Source organism: Rhinichthys klamathensis, unplaced genomic scaffold (genome assembly GCF_029890125.1).
Source record: "Rhinichthys klamathensis goyatoka isolate OS25496 unplaced genomic scaffold, OSU_Roscu_1.1 h1tg000252l_1, whole genome shotgun sequence".
NCBI lineage: Eukaryota > Metazoa > Chordata > Actinopteri > Cypriniformes > Leuciscidae > Rhinichthys > Rhinichthys klamathensis.
This window is the reverse complement of record NW_026606774.1, coordinates 214,906-234,982: the sequence shown is the minus strand read 5'-3', so window position 1 is coordinate 234,982 and position 20,077 is coordinate 214,906. Positions and strand designations below refer to the sequence as shown.

The window sequence follows — 20,077 nt, the reverse complement described above, 5'->3', positions numbered from 1 at the left end:
ACATGTGGTTAAAAACACTGAATAGTTGTGATATATGACAAGCGCTGAGCGCGTCCGTCTTTGAGTGTACACTCATTTAAAGTGTACCTACCGGTATTCACACTATTTTTTCCCCGGCCTTAATTTGAGACCGGCCTTTATTTGTCCGCGTTGACCACGCCCCCGGCCACTATCAGAGGTGTGTGTGTGTGTGTGGACACCTGGATGTTCTCCAGCTGGTACTCGAGGTCGGTTCTCTCAGTCTTGAGCATGAGTGTGTGTGTGTGTGTGTGTGTGTGTGTGTGTGTGTGTGTGTGTGTGTGTGTGTGTGTGTGTGTGTGTGGACACCTGGATGTTCTCCAGCTGGTACTCGAGGTCGGTTCTCTCAGTCTTGAGCATGAGTGTGTGTGTGTGTGTGTGTGTGGACACCTGGATGTTCTCCAGCTGGTACTCGAGGTCGGTTCTCTCAGTCTTGAGCATGAGTGTGTGTGTGTGTGTGTGTGTGTGGACACCTGGATGTTCTCCAGCTGGTACTCGAGGTCGGTTCTCTCAGTCTTGAGCATGAGTGTGTGTGTGTGTGTGTGTGTGTGTGTGTGGACACCTGGATGTTCTCCAGCTGGTACTCGAGGTCGGTTCTCTTAGTCTTGAGCATGAGTGTGTGTGTGTGTGTGTGGACACCTGGATGTTCTCCAGCTGGTACTCGAGGTCGGTTCTCTTAGTCTTGAGCATGAGTGTGTGTGTGTGTGTGTGGACACCTGGATGTTCTCCAGCTGGTACTCGAGGTCGGTTCTCTCAGTCTTGAGCATGAGTGTGTGTGTGTGTGTGTGTGTGTGTGTGTGTGTGTGTGTGTGTGTGTGTGTGTGTGTGTGTGTGTGGACACCTGGATGTTCTCCAGCTGGTACTCGAGGTCGGTTCTCTCAGTCTTGAGCATGAGTGTGTGTGTGTGTGTGTGGACACCTGGATGTTCTCCAGCTGGTACTCGAGGTCGGTTCTCTCAGTCTTGAGCATGAGTGTGTGTGTGTGTGTGTGTGTGTGTGTGTGTGTGTGTGTGTGTGTGTGTGTGTGTGTGTGTGTGTGTGGACACCTGGATGTTCTCCAGCTGGTACTCGAGGTCGGTTCTCTCAGTCTTGAGCATGAGTGTGTGTGTGTGTGTGTGGACACCTGGATGTTCTCCAGCTGGTACTCGAGGTCGGTTCTCTCAGTCTTGAGCATGAGTGTGTGTGTGTGTGTGTGTGTGTGTGTGTGGACACCTGGATGTTCTCCAGCTGGTACTCGAGGTCGGTTCTCTCAGTCTTGAGCATGAGTGTGTGTGTGTGTGGACACCTGGATGTTCTCCAGCTGGTACTCGAGGTCGGTTCTCTCAGTCTTGAGCATGAGTGTGTGTGTGTGTGTGTGGACACCTGGATGTTCTCCAGCTGGTACTCGAGGTCGGTTCTCTCAGTCTTGAGCATGAGTGTGTGTGTGTGTGTGTGTGTGTGTGTGTGTGTGTGTGTGTGTGTGTGTGTGTGTGTGTGTGTGTGTGTGTGGACACCTGGATGTTCTCCAGCTGGTACTCGAGGTCGGTTCTCTCAGTCTTGAGCATGAGTGTGTGTGTGTGTGTGTGTGTGTGTGTGGACACCTGGATGTTCTCCAGCTGGTACTCGAGGTCGGTTCTCTCAGTCTTGAGCATGAGTGTGTGTGTGTGTGGACACCTGGATGTTCTCCAGCTGGTACTCGAGGTCGGTTCTCTCAGTCTTGAGCATGAGTGTGTGTGTGTGTGTGTGGACACCTGGATGTTCTCCAGCTGGTACTCGAGGTCGGTTCTCTCAGTCTTGAGCATGAGTGTGTGTGTGTGTGTGTGTGTGTGTGGACACCTGGATGTTCTCCAGCTGGTACTCGAGGTCGGTTCTCTCAGTCTTGAGCATGAGTGTGTGTGTGTGTGTGTGTGTGGACACCTGGATGTTCTCCAGCTGGTACTCGAGGTCGGTTCTCTCAGTCTTGAGCATGAGTGTGTGTGTGTGTGTGTGGACACCTGGATGTTCTCCAGCTGGTACTCGAGGTCGGTTCTCTCAGTCTTGAGCATGAGTGTGTGTGTGTGTGTGTGTGTGTGGACACCTGGATGTTCTCCAGCTGGTACTCGAGGTCGGTTCTCTCAGTCTTGAGCATGTCTGTCTGATCCAGCGCGTCCTGAAGCCCCTGCGTGAGTCTGAAGATATGAGTCTTCTGCAGGTCCATCTGCTGCTGCAGCTTCCCTTGCTGACACACACACACACACACACACACACACACACACACACACACACACACACACACACACACACACACACACACACACACACACACACACACACACACACACACACACACACACACACACACACACACACACACACACACACACACACACACACACACACACACACGTTAGTAACAAGTGAACACTTTTGAAGATCTCTGATGTAATGACTACATAAATCACTCTATTGTCATAAGGTAAGGGAAGAGGAAAGTGATGTTTTGTGCTTATATATGTTTGAATTTTGCCATTTTCGCAGGTTCCGACATGTATTTTCCCGTCGCTGTGATCTGGGGGACATTTAGCAGCGCTTAAGATGAGCACATGTTCTGTGTCTGGGACGCATTAGAGCTTACACTGCAAATCCCAAGCCTGTTCACCTGGTAAAGATGTTAAAAGCAACTGTACACTTCAAAAATGCAATAAATAAATAAATGTACACATTAATCAATGTTTAAAAATTATTTTGCATATATATTATGTTTTTAATTGTAAATTATTTAAATGTCTGTAATTATAATTTGAGAACAATTAAAGTATATAGCCGTTCACTATATAGATATACAATTTATATTTTATTTTGCATATCTTTTATTATATTATAATACAATATATAGGGTATGTAAAATTATAATTTGAGAACATACGTATTTTTGCATACTGCATATAGTTTTTAACATTATAATATTAAAACACAATAATATATTAGTGTTATAATTTAATAACATTGTTTTGCATATATACTGCATGCATATTATATATTTTAACATAACTTCTCTGGATCTATCTTTTATTTAGCATACATTTTATTTTATATCATATAATATACAATATATTACATTGTAAATTAATATTTTATATATTACTTTGCATTTATACTGCATTTAATATAATATATATACACGTGTGTGTTTTGAAACATTTTTTACATTCATACATTTTATTTTATTATAGTATACAATAATATTATATTATAATGTCTGTAATTTTAAATTGACAGCAAATATAATATTTTTAGCATATATACTGCATATATATTACATATGATTTTAATATAAATTTTCTGAGTTTATCTTTTATATAATATTATCTGTTATAGATATACTGTAGTGTTTTTCACCTCTTCCATGAGTCTCTGTTTGAGTTCTCTCTCCGTCTCGAGTTTCTGCTGGAGGCTCCTTGCGTTCATCTCCAACATGGCATGTTTCTTCTCCAGGTCATTGAGCTGCAAACAACACCACAACACAATAAACAACAACACAACACAATAAACAACACCACAACACAATAAACAACACCACAACACAATAAACAATACCACCACAACACAATAAACAACACAATAAACAACACAATAAACAACACTTAAATAAATATGCATACACTTCTGCATTAAGGGTTTTCTGTTAGAACGGTGTTGTGTAAGTTAATAACTAATGATCTTTGCAACGGAAGTGAATCAATCGGACAAAAACTTTATTCTAGAGCTGTTGTAAAGCCAAACAATCAGTTACTTAAATTATTATTATTACTGTAAAGCTGCTACAACAATCTACAGGTGAAACTGGAAAAATGAGAATATGGTGCAAAAGTTCATTTATTTCAGTAATTCAACTTAAAAGGTGAAACTAATATATTATATAGACTCATTACATGCAAAGTGAGATATTTCAAGCCTTTATTTGTTATAATTGTGATGATTATGGCTTACAGATATGAAAACCTTTTCACAATATTCAAATTTTTAATTTGGGGTTTTCATAAGATAAGCCATAATCATCAAAATTATTTTTTCAAAAAGATTTCTGTATCTTTTTATTGATTTAATATTCTAATTTTGACTTTGGGGTTTTCATATCTGTAATCCATAATCATCACAATTATAACAAATAAAGGCTTGAAATATCTCACTTTGCATGTAATGAGTCTATATAATATATTAGTTTCACCTTTTAAGTTGAATTACTGAAATAAATGAACTTTTGCACCATATTCTCATTTTTCCAGTTCCACCTGTATATTGTTAAAGCGCTGTATAAATGAAGATGACTTGACTTAAAACCAGCACAACTATGAAGGCGTCAAGCGGAGGTGCTGATCTGAGGGAACAGAAGGGTTTTGTTATTCACAGTGTTCAGCTAATGCGCAGCGACGTGTTCATGTGCACCTCGGTGTTGAATTAATCTCCATCAGCTGTAGCGCCTAATCGTGGCTTGTTAAACTCCATATTGGCATGAATATTAATATCACAGACGGAGGGCCGGAGCAAACGTTGCGGGTGCATTGCAAAAAAAATGCTATTCCTACTTTGCATTTTAGTCTTGTTTCCAGTCCAAATATCTAAAAATTCTTAAATCAAAATGCATTTACTAGATGAGTAAAATGCTATAAGATATTAAGTCTTGTTTTCTGGGAAAAAAAAATTCAAATGAAGTGAGTTTTTGCCCAAAACAAGTAAAATTATCTGCCAATGGGGTCAGAAAAATAATCTTGTTCCTGTTTGAATTAACATTATTTTTCTGACCCCATTGGCAGATCATTTTACTTGTTTTAGGCATTTGAATTTTTCCCCCCAGAAAACAAGACATAATATCTTATGGCATTTTACTCATCTAGTAAATGCATTTTGATGTAAGAATTTTTTTATATTTGGACTGGAAATGAGACACAAACACTGAGTGAGAGAAGCATTTTTGGCAGTGTGTGTGTGTTTGTGTAACTCACAGTATCCGACAGACTCTCTGCTTTCAGTCTCTGTTCTTTCAGCGCCTGTTGCAAAGCCACGATCTCGGCCTTGTGTTCCCGAACGGCGAGTTCGACCGCCTGCCGAGACTCTGAGCTGCGCTGGTCCGCTCGCAACCTGCCGCAACACACACGACAAACCACATGCTATACTGAGAAAACTGTGCCTGTGTCGAGTTTGAGCATGATGACAAGTTATATTGAATATATGCATATAAGAATATACAGACACATACAAGTGACAACATTTTGCGGTCAGTAAGATATTTAAAGTCCCCCTGTACACATCTTTGATCAGCAAAATGACATATTTCAACGTTTCATTAAATTCTTAATGCTTTAAAATATCTTGAATGTAACTTGACACCCTCGCCTCATTTAGTATGCGCGGTTCTATGAATATGCAGATGAGCCCCGCCTCCACTCACTCCCTCAGCTCAGAGATCCACTGGTTGACGATCACACGTTGATCTGATTGGTTACAAGGTCGTTTGTGACGTCAGAAACACCAGCGATTTCAAACCGTGTTTTTGAGACTGTCTTTGGTTCACTGCAGTTTTAAGCAGGAAATACTCAGCAATGCTGTCGACTTATGAACTGACACATGTGTGTCTTAAAGCGTATTAAACACACCATAGACACAAACAACATTAAACACTTGATTTACACCACAGGGGGACTTTAAATGATTTTTGAAAGAGTCTCTTCTGCTCACCAAGGCTGCATTTATTGGATCAAAGATCCAGTAAAAACAATAAAAATTGTGAAATATTATTCTAATGTAAATCAGCTGTTTTCTATGTGAATATATTCAAGTGTAATTCCTGTGTATTTCCAGCATCATTACTCCAGTCTTCAGTGTCACATGATCCTCCAGAAATCACTCTAATATGAGGATCTGATGCGCAAGAAACATTTATGATTATTATCAGTGTTGAAAACAGTTTTGTGGAAACTGATGCATTTTATTTTCAGGATTCTTTGATGAAAAAAGTTTCAACATTTATTTGAAATATGGTCTTTTATGACATTCTAAACGTCACTTTTGATCAGTTTAATGTACAGGTGGTGTGCTTGCGTTACCGGTTCTGCTTCTCGTTGTCCAGAAGTCTCTGCATGTCTCGGGTTCTGCGCTCCGCCTGGTTCTTCTCGTCCTCCAGAGCCGATCTCCAGTTCTCCCACTGCCTCTCCTTCTCCAGGAGCTCGTCGTTCAGGCTCTCCAGCTCCACCACCTGCTCCTCCAGCATACTGCACGTAGTCTTCAGGGTCTCGATGTTCTGCGGACACACACACATTTATTCGTATTATTCCCGAGCATATGACATTTTATTTACAGCAGACAATCATGCGACTGACCACTCACAAACGACCTTGTAACCAATCAGATCAACGTGTGATCGTCAACCAGTGGATCTCTGAGCTGAGTGAATGCATGGAGGCGGGGCTCAGTTGCATATTCATAGAACCACGCATACTAAATGAGGCAAGGGTGTCGAGTTACATCCAAGATATTTTAACCCTCTGGGGTTCTTCGGGTCAAAAATGACCCGAAGCGTTTAAATAAATTTTTTTTAAAAATCGTAGCTTCATCGGAATGGTCCAAAACTTGGTGACTGTTTTGGTACTTGGTATATGAACACCCCAAAAAATTGGGGAAAGGATTTTAAAAGTCTAAGTGGTCGTAAAAAAAATAGTCACACTCAGGGTCTTCGGGTCTAAAATGACCCCCATAGGAAATGAATGGGAAATTGGCAAAAATATTTTTTTGTGCATACAATCTACAAAACAGCCAGGATGCAGAAAAAAAGCACACAACAGTGAAGGGGTGAATCTCTTAAAACAATGGGTGACAAAATTTTTTCCATTTGTACTCTTTATAATGCAATGTTCAGGTTTGACTGTATTATAAAGTAAAACTGCCACTTAAAATTACCATTTAAACCAACCAAATTTTTATTTATTTTTTTAATTAAAAAATATATAATCTGTTATTATATATTCAAATCAAAAACCTGAAAAAATTAAACAATATGTGAAAAAATCACTAGAGTGTTTCTACCATAGTTTTCTACAGAGAGCTGTAAATCCACTAGTGGTAAAAATGTGCTATTGTGTGATAAAAATGCTCAGTGTGTCCACCAGATGGCTCCGATCTCATTTCAAAAATTGCTTTCATGAGGTCTAGACTTGACTCTAAAATGAAATACAGCTTTAATAAAATTTTTTTTTAAATTATATATATATATATATATATATATACATTTTCTATTATATTCAATGGGAAAAAATGGGTCTTAATTATTGCATAAATATTAATTATAAATTATAAAATTATCTCAAAACACCAAAAAAGAAAAGAAAAAATATATTTCATTGATTTTACTCAAATAAAATGTATCTTAATGCCGCCCTCCAGGTCATTTTTGACCCGAAGGTCCTGAGTGTGAGTCTAAAATGAGGAACCCCAAAGGGTTAAGACTAGTGCTGCCGCGATTAGTCGACTTAGTCGACGTAATCGACCATGCAAATTAGTCGACGCCAATTTTTTTAGTCGACGTGTCGTTTTACTATTGACCGCATATTTATTTTTGGTCTCCCGTCTCAAACGGCTCACTGTAATTCACCTCCACACACCAGTCTGTGCGCTGTGCGCGCCCTGCTGGTTAATCTGCCATCCTCTTCCTTCCCCCTCCCCCGCCTTCACTGCTTTGATATGAAAAGTTGCGGAGGCAGGTGACGGTGCTTTCACACTGGGCTCGTTTGCTGCGGTCCGAGCCCGCGCGCGATTGTTCCCGGCGCCCCCGCAGCGTTGGTCTGGTTTCACACTCAACTTAATTCTACCGAACCCTGGTGTGTTTGCGTGCATCTTACGCAATCGCAAACGTACATGATAGAAAACAGAACGCGGGTCATATATATATATATATATTAATTAATTCTGTGCTATTATGCGCAGCTGAGTGAACAACACAGGTGCGTGTGTCGCATAAGCCGTCTGCTGCTTGCAAATGGACTCTTTTGAGGAGACACTTTTCCAAATGTGTTGCCCTGATTCCACGGGCTAAGCGCGAATACACTGCAGGCTCACTCTCGCTCGTATCCAAGGTAAATCAGCAACACTATCATCCCTTACAAGTGTTTTATTTAACTAAATACATAATCAGCTAAAACGTGCACCCGAGTCCGTGTTGCTTTCACATTCACGCGAACCGCGGCACGGGCCCGGCATGCACGCAAGTGTAAACGAGAGCTGCATATCTGCGTGCCTGCCTGCTTCAGCGCGATTTATTATAAGGCAGAGCTAAGCGTAGTAGGCTAGTCCAGACTCTTTCAATTCAATTCCAATTTATTTGTATAGCGCTTTTCACAATACATATTGTTTCAAAGCAGCTTTACCTAAAATGCATGAGTGCATCTACTTTAGCCTACAATTCACAGTGATGTTATCAGTTATGCATTTCAGAAATGTACATATAAAAATGTACAGTAAGCTAATGTATTAATTTAAGGCAGGACAAAGAGCTAATTTAAGTAATGAATACATGCATGTTTGTTAATAGAGGATTAGATTAGGACTCTGACAGCGCTCTGATAATGGTATAGCCTAATGGAAATGCAGATACTTATGCTTAGATTGTTAATACATAATGTTTTTCAACAGGTTATATTTTATATTTTGGCCCTTCAGTTCAAAATAAAATGGACACAACGAAATGACAAACAATGTTTTTTTTTTAATTAGTCGTTTAGATTAGTCGACTAATCGAAAAATTAGTCGAAAGATTAGTCGTTAGAAAATTAGTCGTTAGTGGCAGCACTAGTTAAGACATGAAGACATCAAGGAAAAAAACTTTAAATATGAAATTTTGATGATCAAAGATGAGTTTTAAGGGTCGGGATAATATTATTGCCTACAGGGGGACTTTAATAGCTTTATGCAACAACGTTTTTGTCCTTATTGATTTTAGATACACAAGTGCACGTATTCAACAGATGGAAAGTGGATTGAGATGAATAAAAACAGACCACAAAGAGATGTGACTCCACTTTCTAGGAATATATCCGGCACCCAAAACGCCGTCGTGGTGTAAATGAACGGCCAAAACGCTAAAAAGTTTTACGTTTTGAGTTGAAAGCGGTGTCGTGTAAACGGCCCCAAAGACACTTGACCCCACTTTCAAGGAACCGTGAGTGCAAAGACACCCGGATTCGCTCCACATATGGAGATGGAGTGTGTGTGTGTGTGTGTGTGCAGATGACGCACCTGCTTCTGGTTGTTGAGGTGCATCTCTCGGTCGGCCACTTCTCTGCGCAGACGGTCCACATCTTGACTGAGCTGCAGTCTCTCCTCGCTCTCCAGCGTCAGCTCGTCCAGCTGTTTGGACAGGTAGAAGTTCTGCCGGTTCAGCTCGGCGTTCTCCTGGGTCAGCTGGGTCAACTGCTCCTCCAGGTCTGTGATCACCTGTGACAGAGGCGCAGTGTTTGAGTTTATTGCTATATCAGCATTACCGCTATTACATGGAAGATATATATTTAACATTTAACAACATAATATTATTAGAAGTATAACATAATTAAAACTCATTTAGACAAACAAAAACATAAAATAAATCTATAAAAGATTTTATATAAAATGTTATTATGTGATATTAAATGGTTTGACGTGCAATTATTGGTTTCCTCATTTTCTTTTATCATGTCAAGCATTAGAGCTTCAAGTACAAAGAGCAAACACAATAAAAGTGATATAAATAAATAAAATACAATAAAATAAACACAATTCAGACCATTTTAATGGGCCTAAAATCGTTTTTTCCTCATAAAAATACACTTTTATGTGTCCCAGGCATTTAAAAAAAAAATTCCCATACAGCTCAACTCAAGAAACCTTTAAAGTAAAAAAAAAAAAAAAAAAAGAAAAATCAAGAGGATCTGCTATATATCTGGCCTGAGAATCCAAACATCATCATCATCATCCTCACTGACAACTAGGATTGGGTATCACTTTAATTTTAACGATTCCGAATTTACTTATCGATTCCAATAAGGCAAAAAAAAAAAAAAAAAAAAAAAAATAAACCTTGGATATCATTCACATTTAGTCTTATTGCAAAACATGTAATTGTATCTGAATATCATGAACACAAATCATCAGCTGAAGAACACTTACACAAGGAGCGTTTGCCTGAGGTTTAAACACACCATAGAAAAACAACTAGCCGAACTAATATAACTTTACAGCATTATTAAAGACAATAAACACTTGGTAATTAAAAAAGAACAAATAAAAAATTAGCAATCGCTCAAATAGACACAACTGAACAAAGATACGAGTGAAATAAACAGTGTTTTAAGATTTTCAGGTGCAGAAACTGTAATAAATGTAAAATAACACTGCACTTTATAAATAAAATATACATTACAAATACAAAAAAGTAATTCAGTGAAGATCGAGTGAATTTTCTCTGTCTTCTGCAGTGTGATTAGTGTTATTATAGAGACGGCAGGAATATTAGTGCTGTCACTTTACAGGGTACCCCCAGGATCCTCCAACTTAAATTCAAGGCTTTTTAAGACCTTTTTAATACCATTTCAAATGAAATTCAATGCCAACTTTGTACCCATTCCGACAGAAGTATGAGGGAAAAATGTCAAATCTGTATACATTTTAAACCCTAGAAAATAATTATGTACAAGGAGGCTACTTGAATTAAATATATATATATATATATATTGAATTATATATCAGTCATATTTAATACATACGCAACAGCATTGTAGTGCGCACGTGTGTGTAGGCCAGTGTAATTTTGGCAGCCATTTTTTTCTTAGTCTTCAGACGAAAATGCTTATTGGTCTTAATCACATTTGAGTCATCCTGTTTTTTATAGTTGTAGTTGACGAAAAGTCTTTGCAGTTTGTCAACTTTTAGTCAAACTGCAGTTACTTTACTTTTGGTAGTTATTTTATATAATATGTAGTCTTTAGACAGAAAATGTCATACTAATTATTCTCTCTAGGCCAATTCAATTGAGCTTATGAGAAATTATTGACATTGCACTCTTTAGCAGTAGCACTTGTGCAGTTCTACATAATGATCCCTTTTCCTAAGTTCCGTGGTTCTCCAATTTTTCAGAGTGCCGTATATACCCCCTGGAACCCCCTCTCTTCCACTTAGACTGCAGTCGCACCCTTTCCTTTAAGGGACAAGATTTGCCCCCTTTAATACATTTTTCCATTTCATTTTTTCATTAAATGTGCAATGTTAAAAAAAAACATTAAAATCGCCAGTAGGTGGCAGTAACTCACTAGATCTTTATGAGTGAGTCTTTGAGTCATTCATTAATTGAATCTCACGATTCGTTCAAAGCCACATATTTCGTTGCAAAATAGAGCAAGCCTGACAATGCTGTTTTAATGTAGTACATCACTTAATGTTACCCTTTTTTCTTTTCTTATTTACTGTTGTATAAAATCAATGTCACGTTTGAAATCGTGTGGATATTCGGGAAACATTGCATTCTTGCTCGTATGAACACTGCTGGATATCAGCCTGCATTTTGATCGCAGATTTAGTCGCACAAACAGCGCAAGCGGCTCGTGACAGAACACAGACCGACTGGATGACACTTTAATTTAAGTAGAACATCTTAAATAAAGATCGCTGAACTCCAGCTTGTCTGTGTTTTCAGATAATCCGCGCTTCAGCAGTGTAGAGAGAGAGGGCGCGCATGGTTGCCAGATACTATTGAAAAGACCGGGTAGAAAATATGTTCTTTTAACAGAAAAGCTCTTATTTTGGGTTTAGATTCTTTCATTTGTGGCCACATCGGATTAAACTAGGCTAGGTACTATCTTGTTCTGTACCTTACTTGCCTAGTAACCATAGTAACGGGTGCGCACGCGATCGCTTTTTCTGCTATGACGTGGAGCGCGAGGTGCACTCAACGCTGCATACATTTTGAATTAGCATACATTAGTAACAGTTAATTTTGTTACGGTATGAACTTAATCCTAACAAAGGCACAAAAAAAATATAAGACCTTTGTAACGAAATCCAAGACTTTGTATACTAAATTCAAGGCTTTTAAGGCCTTAATTTGAGATGATCAAATTCAAGACTTTTTCAAGGCTTTTAAGACCCGCGGGTACCCTGCTTTAAGAGCTGCGGGTCCAATACACTGATACACACAATACACTGATACACACAATACACTGATACACACAATACACTGATACACACAATACACTGATACACACAATACACTGATACACACCGAAAACAGAGTCGCTTCATGCTCGAATTTTTTAAAGTCATATTGAAATGCTCACAAAGGAATCGATAAGAGGAGTCAAAATTTTATATTTTATAACAAGTATACGATTCCTGACCTCAACTATTCGATTCCAGAAGCAAAAAATGCTTTTCTTACTCAGTATTTTTGTCTAGTTTCCAGTCCAAATATCTAAAAATTCTTAAATCAGCCCATTTACTAAAGCAGCATAATGACATAAGATATTATGTCTTGTTTTCTGGGGAAATAAATACAAATTAAGTGAGTTTTTGATTAAAACAAGCAAAATGATCTGCCAATGGGGTGAGAAAAATAATCTTGTTTCTGTTTGAATTGGGATTATTTTTCTGACCCCATTTGGAGATCATTTTGCTTGTTTTAAGCAAAAACTCACTTAATTTAGTTTTTTTTTTTTTTTTTTTAGAAAACAAGACATAAGAACTTATGTCATGTTACTCATCTAGTGAATGCAATAAGTAAGAAAAGCATTTTGTTGCAGTGCAATGAGTAATGCTGATCATCCATCAAACACGTTAGAGTCGCTCTACCATAATCACTGTTGGAGAGTGAGGAAGCCTTTAACTAGATTTAGAGGGTGGGGCGAGTGAAACTGCTGATCTGGGGTCTGTGATCAAGGATAAATGAGGCATCAGTGTGTATCGATTCTCCTGTTGTGCCACGGCCAAGAGAAGCAGATACCGACTCATTCGATCTCTTCTTTCTTCGGCTGCTTTAATCAATAGTTTCTCTCTGAGCTCTGTACCCGATCCCTGAGGATCCTCAAGCCAAGCGGAGAGGTGGAAATCATGCTAGCACAACATGCCCACGCTACACTGTTTTCATACCGCAGAGAACAGGGCATTGTGGGAAATCTTACCGAACAGCTGTCCCTCAGCGCGTCGAACTTGTGTTGAATCTCATCTCTGTGGGCCTGAAGGAGGAGGACACACACATGATCAGATGATGTGTAGTATGTCAGTGTGTGTGTGTGTGTGTGTGTGTGTGTGTGTGTGTGTGTGTGTGTGTGTGTGTCGTACAGAGACAGTATCTGCTCAAACGCTATTATAAATGTTAGTCCATGTTTCAAAAAAATAAATAAAAATGTTTTCATGACCATTTAACCTCTTTGACCTTTACAATTAAATAGCCTGTTTTTGGTTCTTCATTTCTATGGCCAGTGAAATATGTCTTAGAATAAGTGTGTGTGTGTGTGTGTGTGTGTGTATATATATATGAAGGCAAACACTTTCCTACACCTTTAAAATAAAAGATATATATATAGTGTATAGTTGTGTTCTCACCCTGAGCGCAGTGAGTGTGTGCGTGTGGTGTGTGTGTTCTCACCCTGAGCCCAGTGAGTGTGTGCGTGTGGTGTGTGTGTTCTCACCCTGAGCCCAGTGAGTGTGTGCGTGTGGTGTGTGTGTTCTCACCCTGAGCGCAGTGAGTGTGTGCGTGTGGTGTGTGTGTTCTCACCCTGAGCACAGTGAGTGTGTGCGTGTGGTGTGTGTGTTCTCACCCTGAGCGCAGTGAGTGTGTGCGTGTGGTGTGTGTTCTCACCCTGAGCGCAGTGAGTGTGTGCGTGTGGTGTGTGTGTTCTCACCCTGAGCGCAGTGAGTGTGTGCGTGTGGTGTGTGTGTTCTCACCCTGAGCGCAGTGAGTGTGTGTGTGTGGTGTGTGTGTTCTCACCCTGAGCGCAGTGAGTGTGTGCGTGCGGTGTGTGTGTTCTCACCCTGAGCGCAGTGAGTGTGTGCGTGTGGTGTGTGTGTGTTCTCACCCTGAGCGCAGTGAGTGTGTGCGTGTGGTGTGTGTGTTCTCACCCTGAGCGCAGTGAGTGTGTGCGTGTGGTGTGTGTGTGTTCTCACCCTGAGCGCAGTGAGTGTGTGCGTGTGGTGTGTGTGTTCTCACCCTGAGCGCAGTGAGTGTGTGCGTGTGTGTGGTGTGTGTTCTCACCCTGAGCGCAGTGAGTGTGTGCGTGTGGTGTGTGTGTTCTCACCCTGAGCGCAGTGAGTGTGTGCGTGTGGAGTGTGTGTTCTCACCCTGAGCGCAGTGAGTGTGTGCGTGTGGTGTGTGTGTTCTCACCCTGAGCGCAGTGAGTGTGTGCGTGTGGTGTGTGTGTTCTCACCTTGAGCGCAGTGAGTGTGTGCGTGTGGTGTGTGTGTTCTCACCCTGAGCGCAGTGAGTGTGTGCGTGTGGTGTGTGTGTTCTCACCTTGAGCGCAGTGAGTGTGTGCGTGTGGTGTGTGTGTTCTCACCCTGAGCGCAGTGAGTGTGTGCGTGTGGTGTGTGTGTTCTCACCCTGAGCGCAGTGAGTGTGTGCGTGTGGTGTGTGTGTTCTCACCTTGAGCGCAGTGAGTGTGTGCGTGTGGTGTGTGTGTTCTCACCCTGAGCGCAGTGAGTGTGTGCGTGTGGTGTGTGTGTTCTCACCCTGAGCGCAGTGAGTGTGTGCGTGTGGTGTGTGTGTGTTCTCACCCTGAGCGCAGTGAGTGTGTGCGTGTGGAGTGTGTGTTCTCACCCTGAGCGCAGTGAGTGTGTGTGTTCTCACCTTGAGCGCAGTGAGTGTGTGCGTGTGGTGTGTGTGTTCTCACCCTGAGCGCAGTGAGTGTGTGCGTGTGGTGTGTGTGTTCTCACCCTGAGCGCAGTGAGTGTGTGCGTGTGGTGTGTGTGTTCTCACCCTGAGCGCAGTGAGTGTGTGCGTGGTGTGTGTGTGTTCTCACCCTGAGCGCAGTGAGTGTGTGCGTGTGGTGTGTGTGTTCTCACCCTGAGCGCAGTGAGTGTGTGCGTGTGGAGTGTGTGTTCTCACCCTGAGCGCAGTGAGTGTGTGCGTGTGGTGTGTGTGTTCTCACCCTGAGCGCAGTGAGTGTGTGCGTGTGGTGTGTGTGTTCTCACCTTGAGCGCAGTGAGTGTGTGCGTGTGGTGTGTGTGTTCTCACCCTGAGCGCAGTGAGTGTGTGCGTGTGGTGTGTGTGTTCTCACCCTGAGCGCAGTGAGTGTGTGCGTGGTGTGTGTGTGTTCTCACCCTGAGCGCAGTGAGTGTGTGCGTGTGGTGTGTGTGTTCTCACCCTGAGCGCAGTGAGTGTGTGCGTGTGGTGTGTGTGTTCTCACCCTGAGCGCAGTGAGTGTGTGCGTGTGGTGTGTGTGTTCTCACCCTGAGCGCAGTGAGTGTGTGCGTGTGGAGTGTGTGTTCTCACCCTGAGCGCAGTGAGTGTGTGCGTGTGGTGTGTGTGTTCTCACCCTGAGCACAGTGAGTGTGTGCGTGTGGTGTGTGTGTTCTCACCCTGAGCGCAGTGAGTGTGTGCGTGTGGTGTGTGTGTTCTCACCCTGAGCGCAGTGAGTGTGTGCGTGTGGTGTGTGTGTGTTCTCACCCTGAGCGCAGTGAGTGTGTGCGTGTGGTGTGTGTGTGTTCTCACCCTGAGCGCAGTGAGTGTGTGCGTGTGGTGTGTGTGTGTTCTCACCCTGAGCGCAGTGAGTGTGTGCGTGTGGAGTGTGTGTTCTCACCCTGAGCGCAGTGAGTGTGTGTGTGTTCTCACCCTGAGCGCAGTGAGTGTGTGCGTGGTGTGTGTGTGTTCTCACCCTGAGCGCAGTGAGTGTGTGCGTGTGGTGTGTGTGTTCTCACCCTGAGCGCAGTGAGTGTGTGCGTGTGGTGTGTGTGTTCTCACCCTGAGCGCAGTGAGTGTGTGCGTGTGGTGTGTGTGTTCTCACCCTGAGCGCAGTGAGTGTGTGTGTGTTCTCACCCTGAGCGCAGTGAGTGTGTGCGTGTGGTGTGTGTGTTCTCACCCTGAGCACAGTGAGTGTGTGCGTGTGGTGTGTGTGTGTTCTCACCCTGAGCGCAGTGAGTGTGTGTGTGTGGTGTGTGTGTTCTCACCCTGAGCGCAGTGAGTGTGTGCGTGTGGTGTGTGTGTTCTCACCCTGAGCGCAGTGAGTGTGTGCGTGTGGTGTGTGTGTTCTCACCCTGAGCGCAGTGAGTGTGTGCGTGTGGTGTGTGTGTTCTCACCCTGAGGACAGTGAGTGTGTGCGTGTGGTGTGTGTGTTCTCACCCTGAGCGCAGTGAGTGTGTGCGTGTGGTGTGTGTGTTCTCACCCTGAGCACAGTGAGTGTGTGTGTGTGGTGTGTGTGTTCTCACCCTGAGCGCAGTGAGTGTGTGTGTGTGGTGTGTGTGTTCTCACCCTGAGCACAGTGAGTGTGTGCGTGTGGTGTGTGTGTGTTCTCACCCTGAGCGCAGTGAGTGTGTGCGTGTGGTGTGTGTGTTCTCACCCTGAGCGCAGTGAGTGTGTGTGTGTTCTCACCCTGAGCGCAGTGAGTGTGTGCGTGTGGTGTGTGTGTTCTCACCCTGAGCACAGTGAGTGTGTGCGTGTGGTGTGTGTGTTCTCACCCTGAGCGCAGTGAGTGTGTGCGTGTGGTGTGTGTGTTCTCACCCTGAGCGCAGTGAGTGTGTGCGTGTGGTGTGTGTGTTCTCACCCTGAGCGCAGTGAGTGTGTGCGTGTGGTGTGTGTGTTCTCACCCTGAGCGCAGTGAGTGTGTGCGTGTGGTGTGTGTGTTCTCACCCTGAGCGCAGTGAGTGTGTGCGTGTGGTGTGTGTGTTCTCACCCTGAGCGCAGTGAGTGTGTGCGTGTGGTGTGTGTGTTCTCACCCTGAGCACAGTGAGTGTGTGCGTGTGGTGTGTGTGTTCTCACCCTGAGCGCAGTGAGTGTGTGCGTGTGGTGTGTGTGTGTTCTCACCCTGAGCGCAGTGAGTGTGTGTGTGTTCTCACCCTGAGCACAGTGAGTGTGTGCGTGTGGTGTGTGTGTTCTCACCCTGAGCACAGTGAGTGTGTGCGTGTGGTGTGTGTGTTCTCACCCTGAGCGCAGTGAGTGTGTGCGTGTGGTGTGTGTGTTCTCACCCTGAGCGCAGTGAGTGTGTGCGTGTGGTGTGTGTGTTCTCACCCTGAGCGCAGTGAGTGTGTGCGTGTGGTGTGTGTGTTCTCACCCTGAGCGCAGTGAGTGTGTGCGTGTGGTGTGTGTGTTCTCACCCTGAGCACAGTGAGTGTGTGCGTGTGGTGTGTGTGTTCTCACCCTGAGCGCAGTGAGTGTGTGCGTGTGGTGTGTGTGTGTTCTCACCCTGAGCGCAGTGAGTGTGTGTGTGTTCTCACCCTGAGCACAGTGAGTGTGTGCGTGTGGTGTGTGTGTTCTCACCCTGAGCGCAGTGAGTGTGAGCGTGTGGTGTGTGTGTTCTCACCCTGAGCACAGTGAGTGTGTGCGTGTGTAGTGTGTGTTCTCACCCTGAGCACAGTGAGTGTGTGCGTGTGGTGTGTGTTCTCACCCTGAGTACAGTGAGTGTGTGCGTGTGGTGTGTGTGTTCTCACCCTGAGCGCAGTGAGTGTGTGTGTGTGGTGTGTGTGTGTTCTCACCCTGAGCGCAGTGAGTGTGTGCGTGTGGTGTGTGTGTTCTCACCCTGAGCGCAGTGAGTGTGTGTGTGTTCTCACCCTGAGCGCAGTGAGTGTGTGCGTGTGGTGTGTGTGTTCTCACCCTGAGTGCAGTGAGTGTGTGCGTGTGGTGTGTGTGTTCTCACCCTGAGCGCAGTGAGTGTGTGTGTGTGGTGTGTGTGTTCTCACCCTGAGCGCAGTGAGTGTGTGTGTGTGGTGTGTGTGTTCTCACCCTGAGCGCAGTGATCTCCTCCTCGGCCTCGGCTGTGGTCTCCTCCAGCTCCGTCTTGGCCTGCTGTAACTGGCTCTCCAGCGCGTGTCTCGCGGCCTGAAGACTGCAGATCTGAGACTCTCTCTCCTGCAGAGACAGCGTGAGCTCCGTCACCTGACGCTTGATCTCCAGCTTCTGCTCCTCGTGCTCCAGACCCATCTGAAACACACACACACTGGTTTGTTATGCTATACATGTAATGGTATTTATATTGTACAAACTGTTTATTCTATCCCCTACACTTAACCCGACCCCTAAACCTGCCCATCACACACACACACACTAACCCAACCCCTAAACCTACCCATCTCACACACACACACACTAACCCAACCCCTAAACCTACCCATCACACACACACACACTAACCCGACCCCTAAACCTACCCATCTCTCACACACACACACACACACACACACACACACACACTAACCCAACCCCTAAACCTACCCATCACACACACACACTAACCCAACCCCTAAACCTACCCATCTCACACACACACACACACACACACACACACACACACACACTAACCCGACCCCTAAACCTACCCATCTCACACACACTAACCCAACCCCTAAACCTACCCATCACACACACACACTAACCCAACCCCTAAACCTACCCATCTCACACACACACACACACACACACACTAACCCGACCCCTAAACCTACCCATCTCACACACACACACACACACACACTAACCCAACCCCTAAACCTACCCATCACACACACACACTAACCCGACCCCTAAACCTACCCATCACACACACACACAAACACACACACTAACCCAACCCCTAAACCTACCCATCACACACACACACACACACACACACTAACCCAACCCCTAAACCTACCCATCACACACACACACACACACACACACACACACACACACACACACACTAACCCGACCCCTAAACCTACCCATCACAGAAACTTTATGCAAACACTGTTTTTAAAGCCATTTGAAATACGAGCAGTTTTGATTTTCAGAGCAATGATGTCATATTGTCATGGGGGGAGGGGGGGCAGTTGCTCATTATCATTTAAAGAGACATGCACCGACACGGGTCGCTGTGAACAGAGCTGTTTTTGAGGAGGTAAAAGGCTGTTGTTTTACACAACCATTGAGGAGTTTTAACTAAAGTATGTTACAAACTTTACACGAAGAATCATACCAGCTTATGGAAAATGTGCACCCGACGACCCCTTTAACTATTACCAGTATAGTTCTGACTGTGGGATCTAGTATGTTGTCCCGTGGAAGTGAGCGGATCCTCTCACCTCTCTCAGTCTGGTCTCCAGCTCCAGAATACGGCTCTTCCGGCTCTGCTCCTGCTGGCTCATCTTCTCCAGATGTTCCTCTAGTTTGGCGTTCTGGGCTTCTAGTTTTCCCGCCTGAGACTCCAGGTAAAACTTCTGCTGCCGCAGCTCTGAGATCATCTCCTCCTGAGCTTTCCTGGGAAACACACCAGCACACACACACACCGGGGTTTACAGGCGCATCTCTGCACATGATCTTTGTGTTTAAAAATCTTTGGTAACACTTTATTTGAAGGGGTGTGCATAAGACTGACATGACACCTTCATAATCATGACATGACACATGTGAAGGAGGGTTTATGCATGTTTATGACAACTGTCATTAAGTGTCATTCGCTCAATTATGACATTTTTAATGCAAATATGACATTGTTTGAGATGTCTTTGTCATGACAACTTGACATTTATCAAGACAACACAACCTGTCATAAATATGTAATAAACATGACATAGCAGATTAATCATCAAACTTAAGTAAGCACTTAGCTTTATGGGTTAACATTACATTAAACTGTGGTTGGTTTTGACATTGGCTGTCATAAGCCCGTTATAACTGTGTCATGAATGTTTTTCTTGACCTCAACTACAGTGGTACAAATTGAATTTGTCATTAAAATGTTATAATGACCTTATGGCAGCCAATGTCAAAACCAACCACAGTTTAGTATAATGTTAACCCATAAAGCTAAGTGCTTTCTTAAGTTTGATAATTAATCTGCTATGTCATGTTTATGACAGGTTATGATGTTTTGGTTTATGTCAAGTTGTCATGACAAAGACAT

The 20,077-nt window shown here is 43.5% G+C and overlaps 1 protein-coding gene across 7 annotated transcripts in view; it reads right to left on the bottom strand.

The window, feature by feature from the left end:
* cita (citron rho-interacting serine/threonine kinase a) overlaps positions 1-20,077 on the bottom strand; it is a 158,830-nt gene that overhangs the window by 48,310 nt on the left and 90,443 nt on the right. For all 7 annotated transcript variants that reach the window (XM_056266673.1, XM_056266674.1, XM_056266676.1 and 4 more), the window contains 8 exons: positions 19,257-19,431; positions 17,920-18,117; positions 13,169-13,222; positions 9,261-9,458; positions 6,080-6,273; positions 4,979-5,114; positions 3,375-3,479; positions 2,074-2,214 (listed from right to left, as the gene is read on the bottom strand). In XM_056266673.1, coding sequence (XP_056122648.1) covers positions 2,074-2,214; positions 3,375-3,479; positions 4,979-5,114; positions 6,080-6,273; positions 9,261-9,458; positions 13,169-13,222; positions 17,920-18,117; positions 19,257-19,431 — 1,201 coding nt within the window. The remainder of the gene's footprint in view (positions 1-2,073; positions 2,215-3,374; positions 3,480-4,978; positions 5,115-6,079; positions 6,274-9,260; positions 9,459-13,168; positions 13,223-17,919; positions 18,118-19,256; positions 19,432-20,077) is intronic.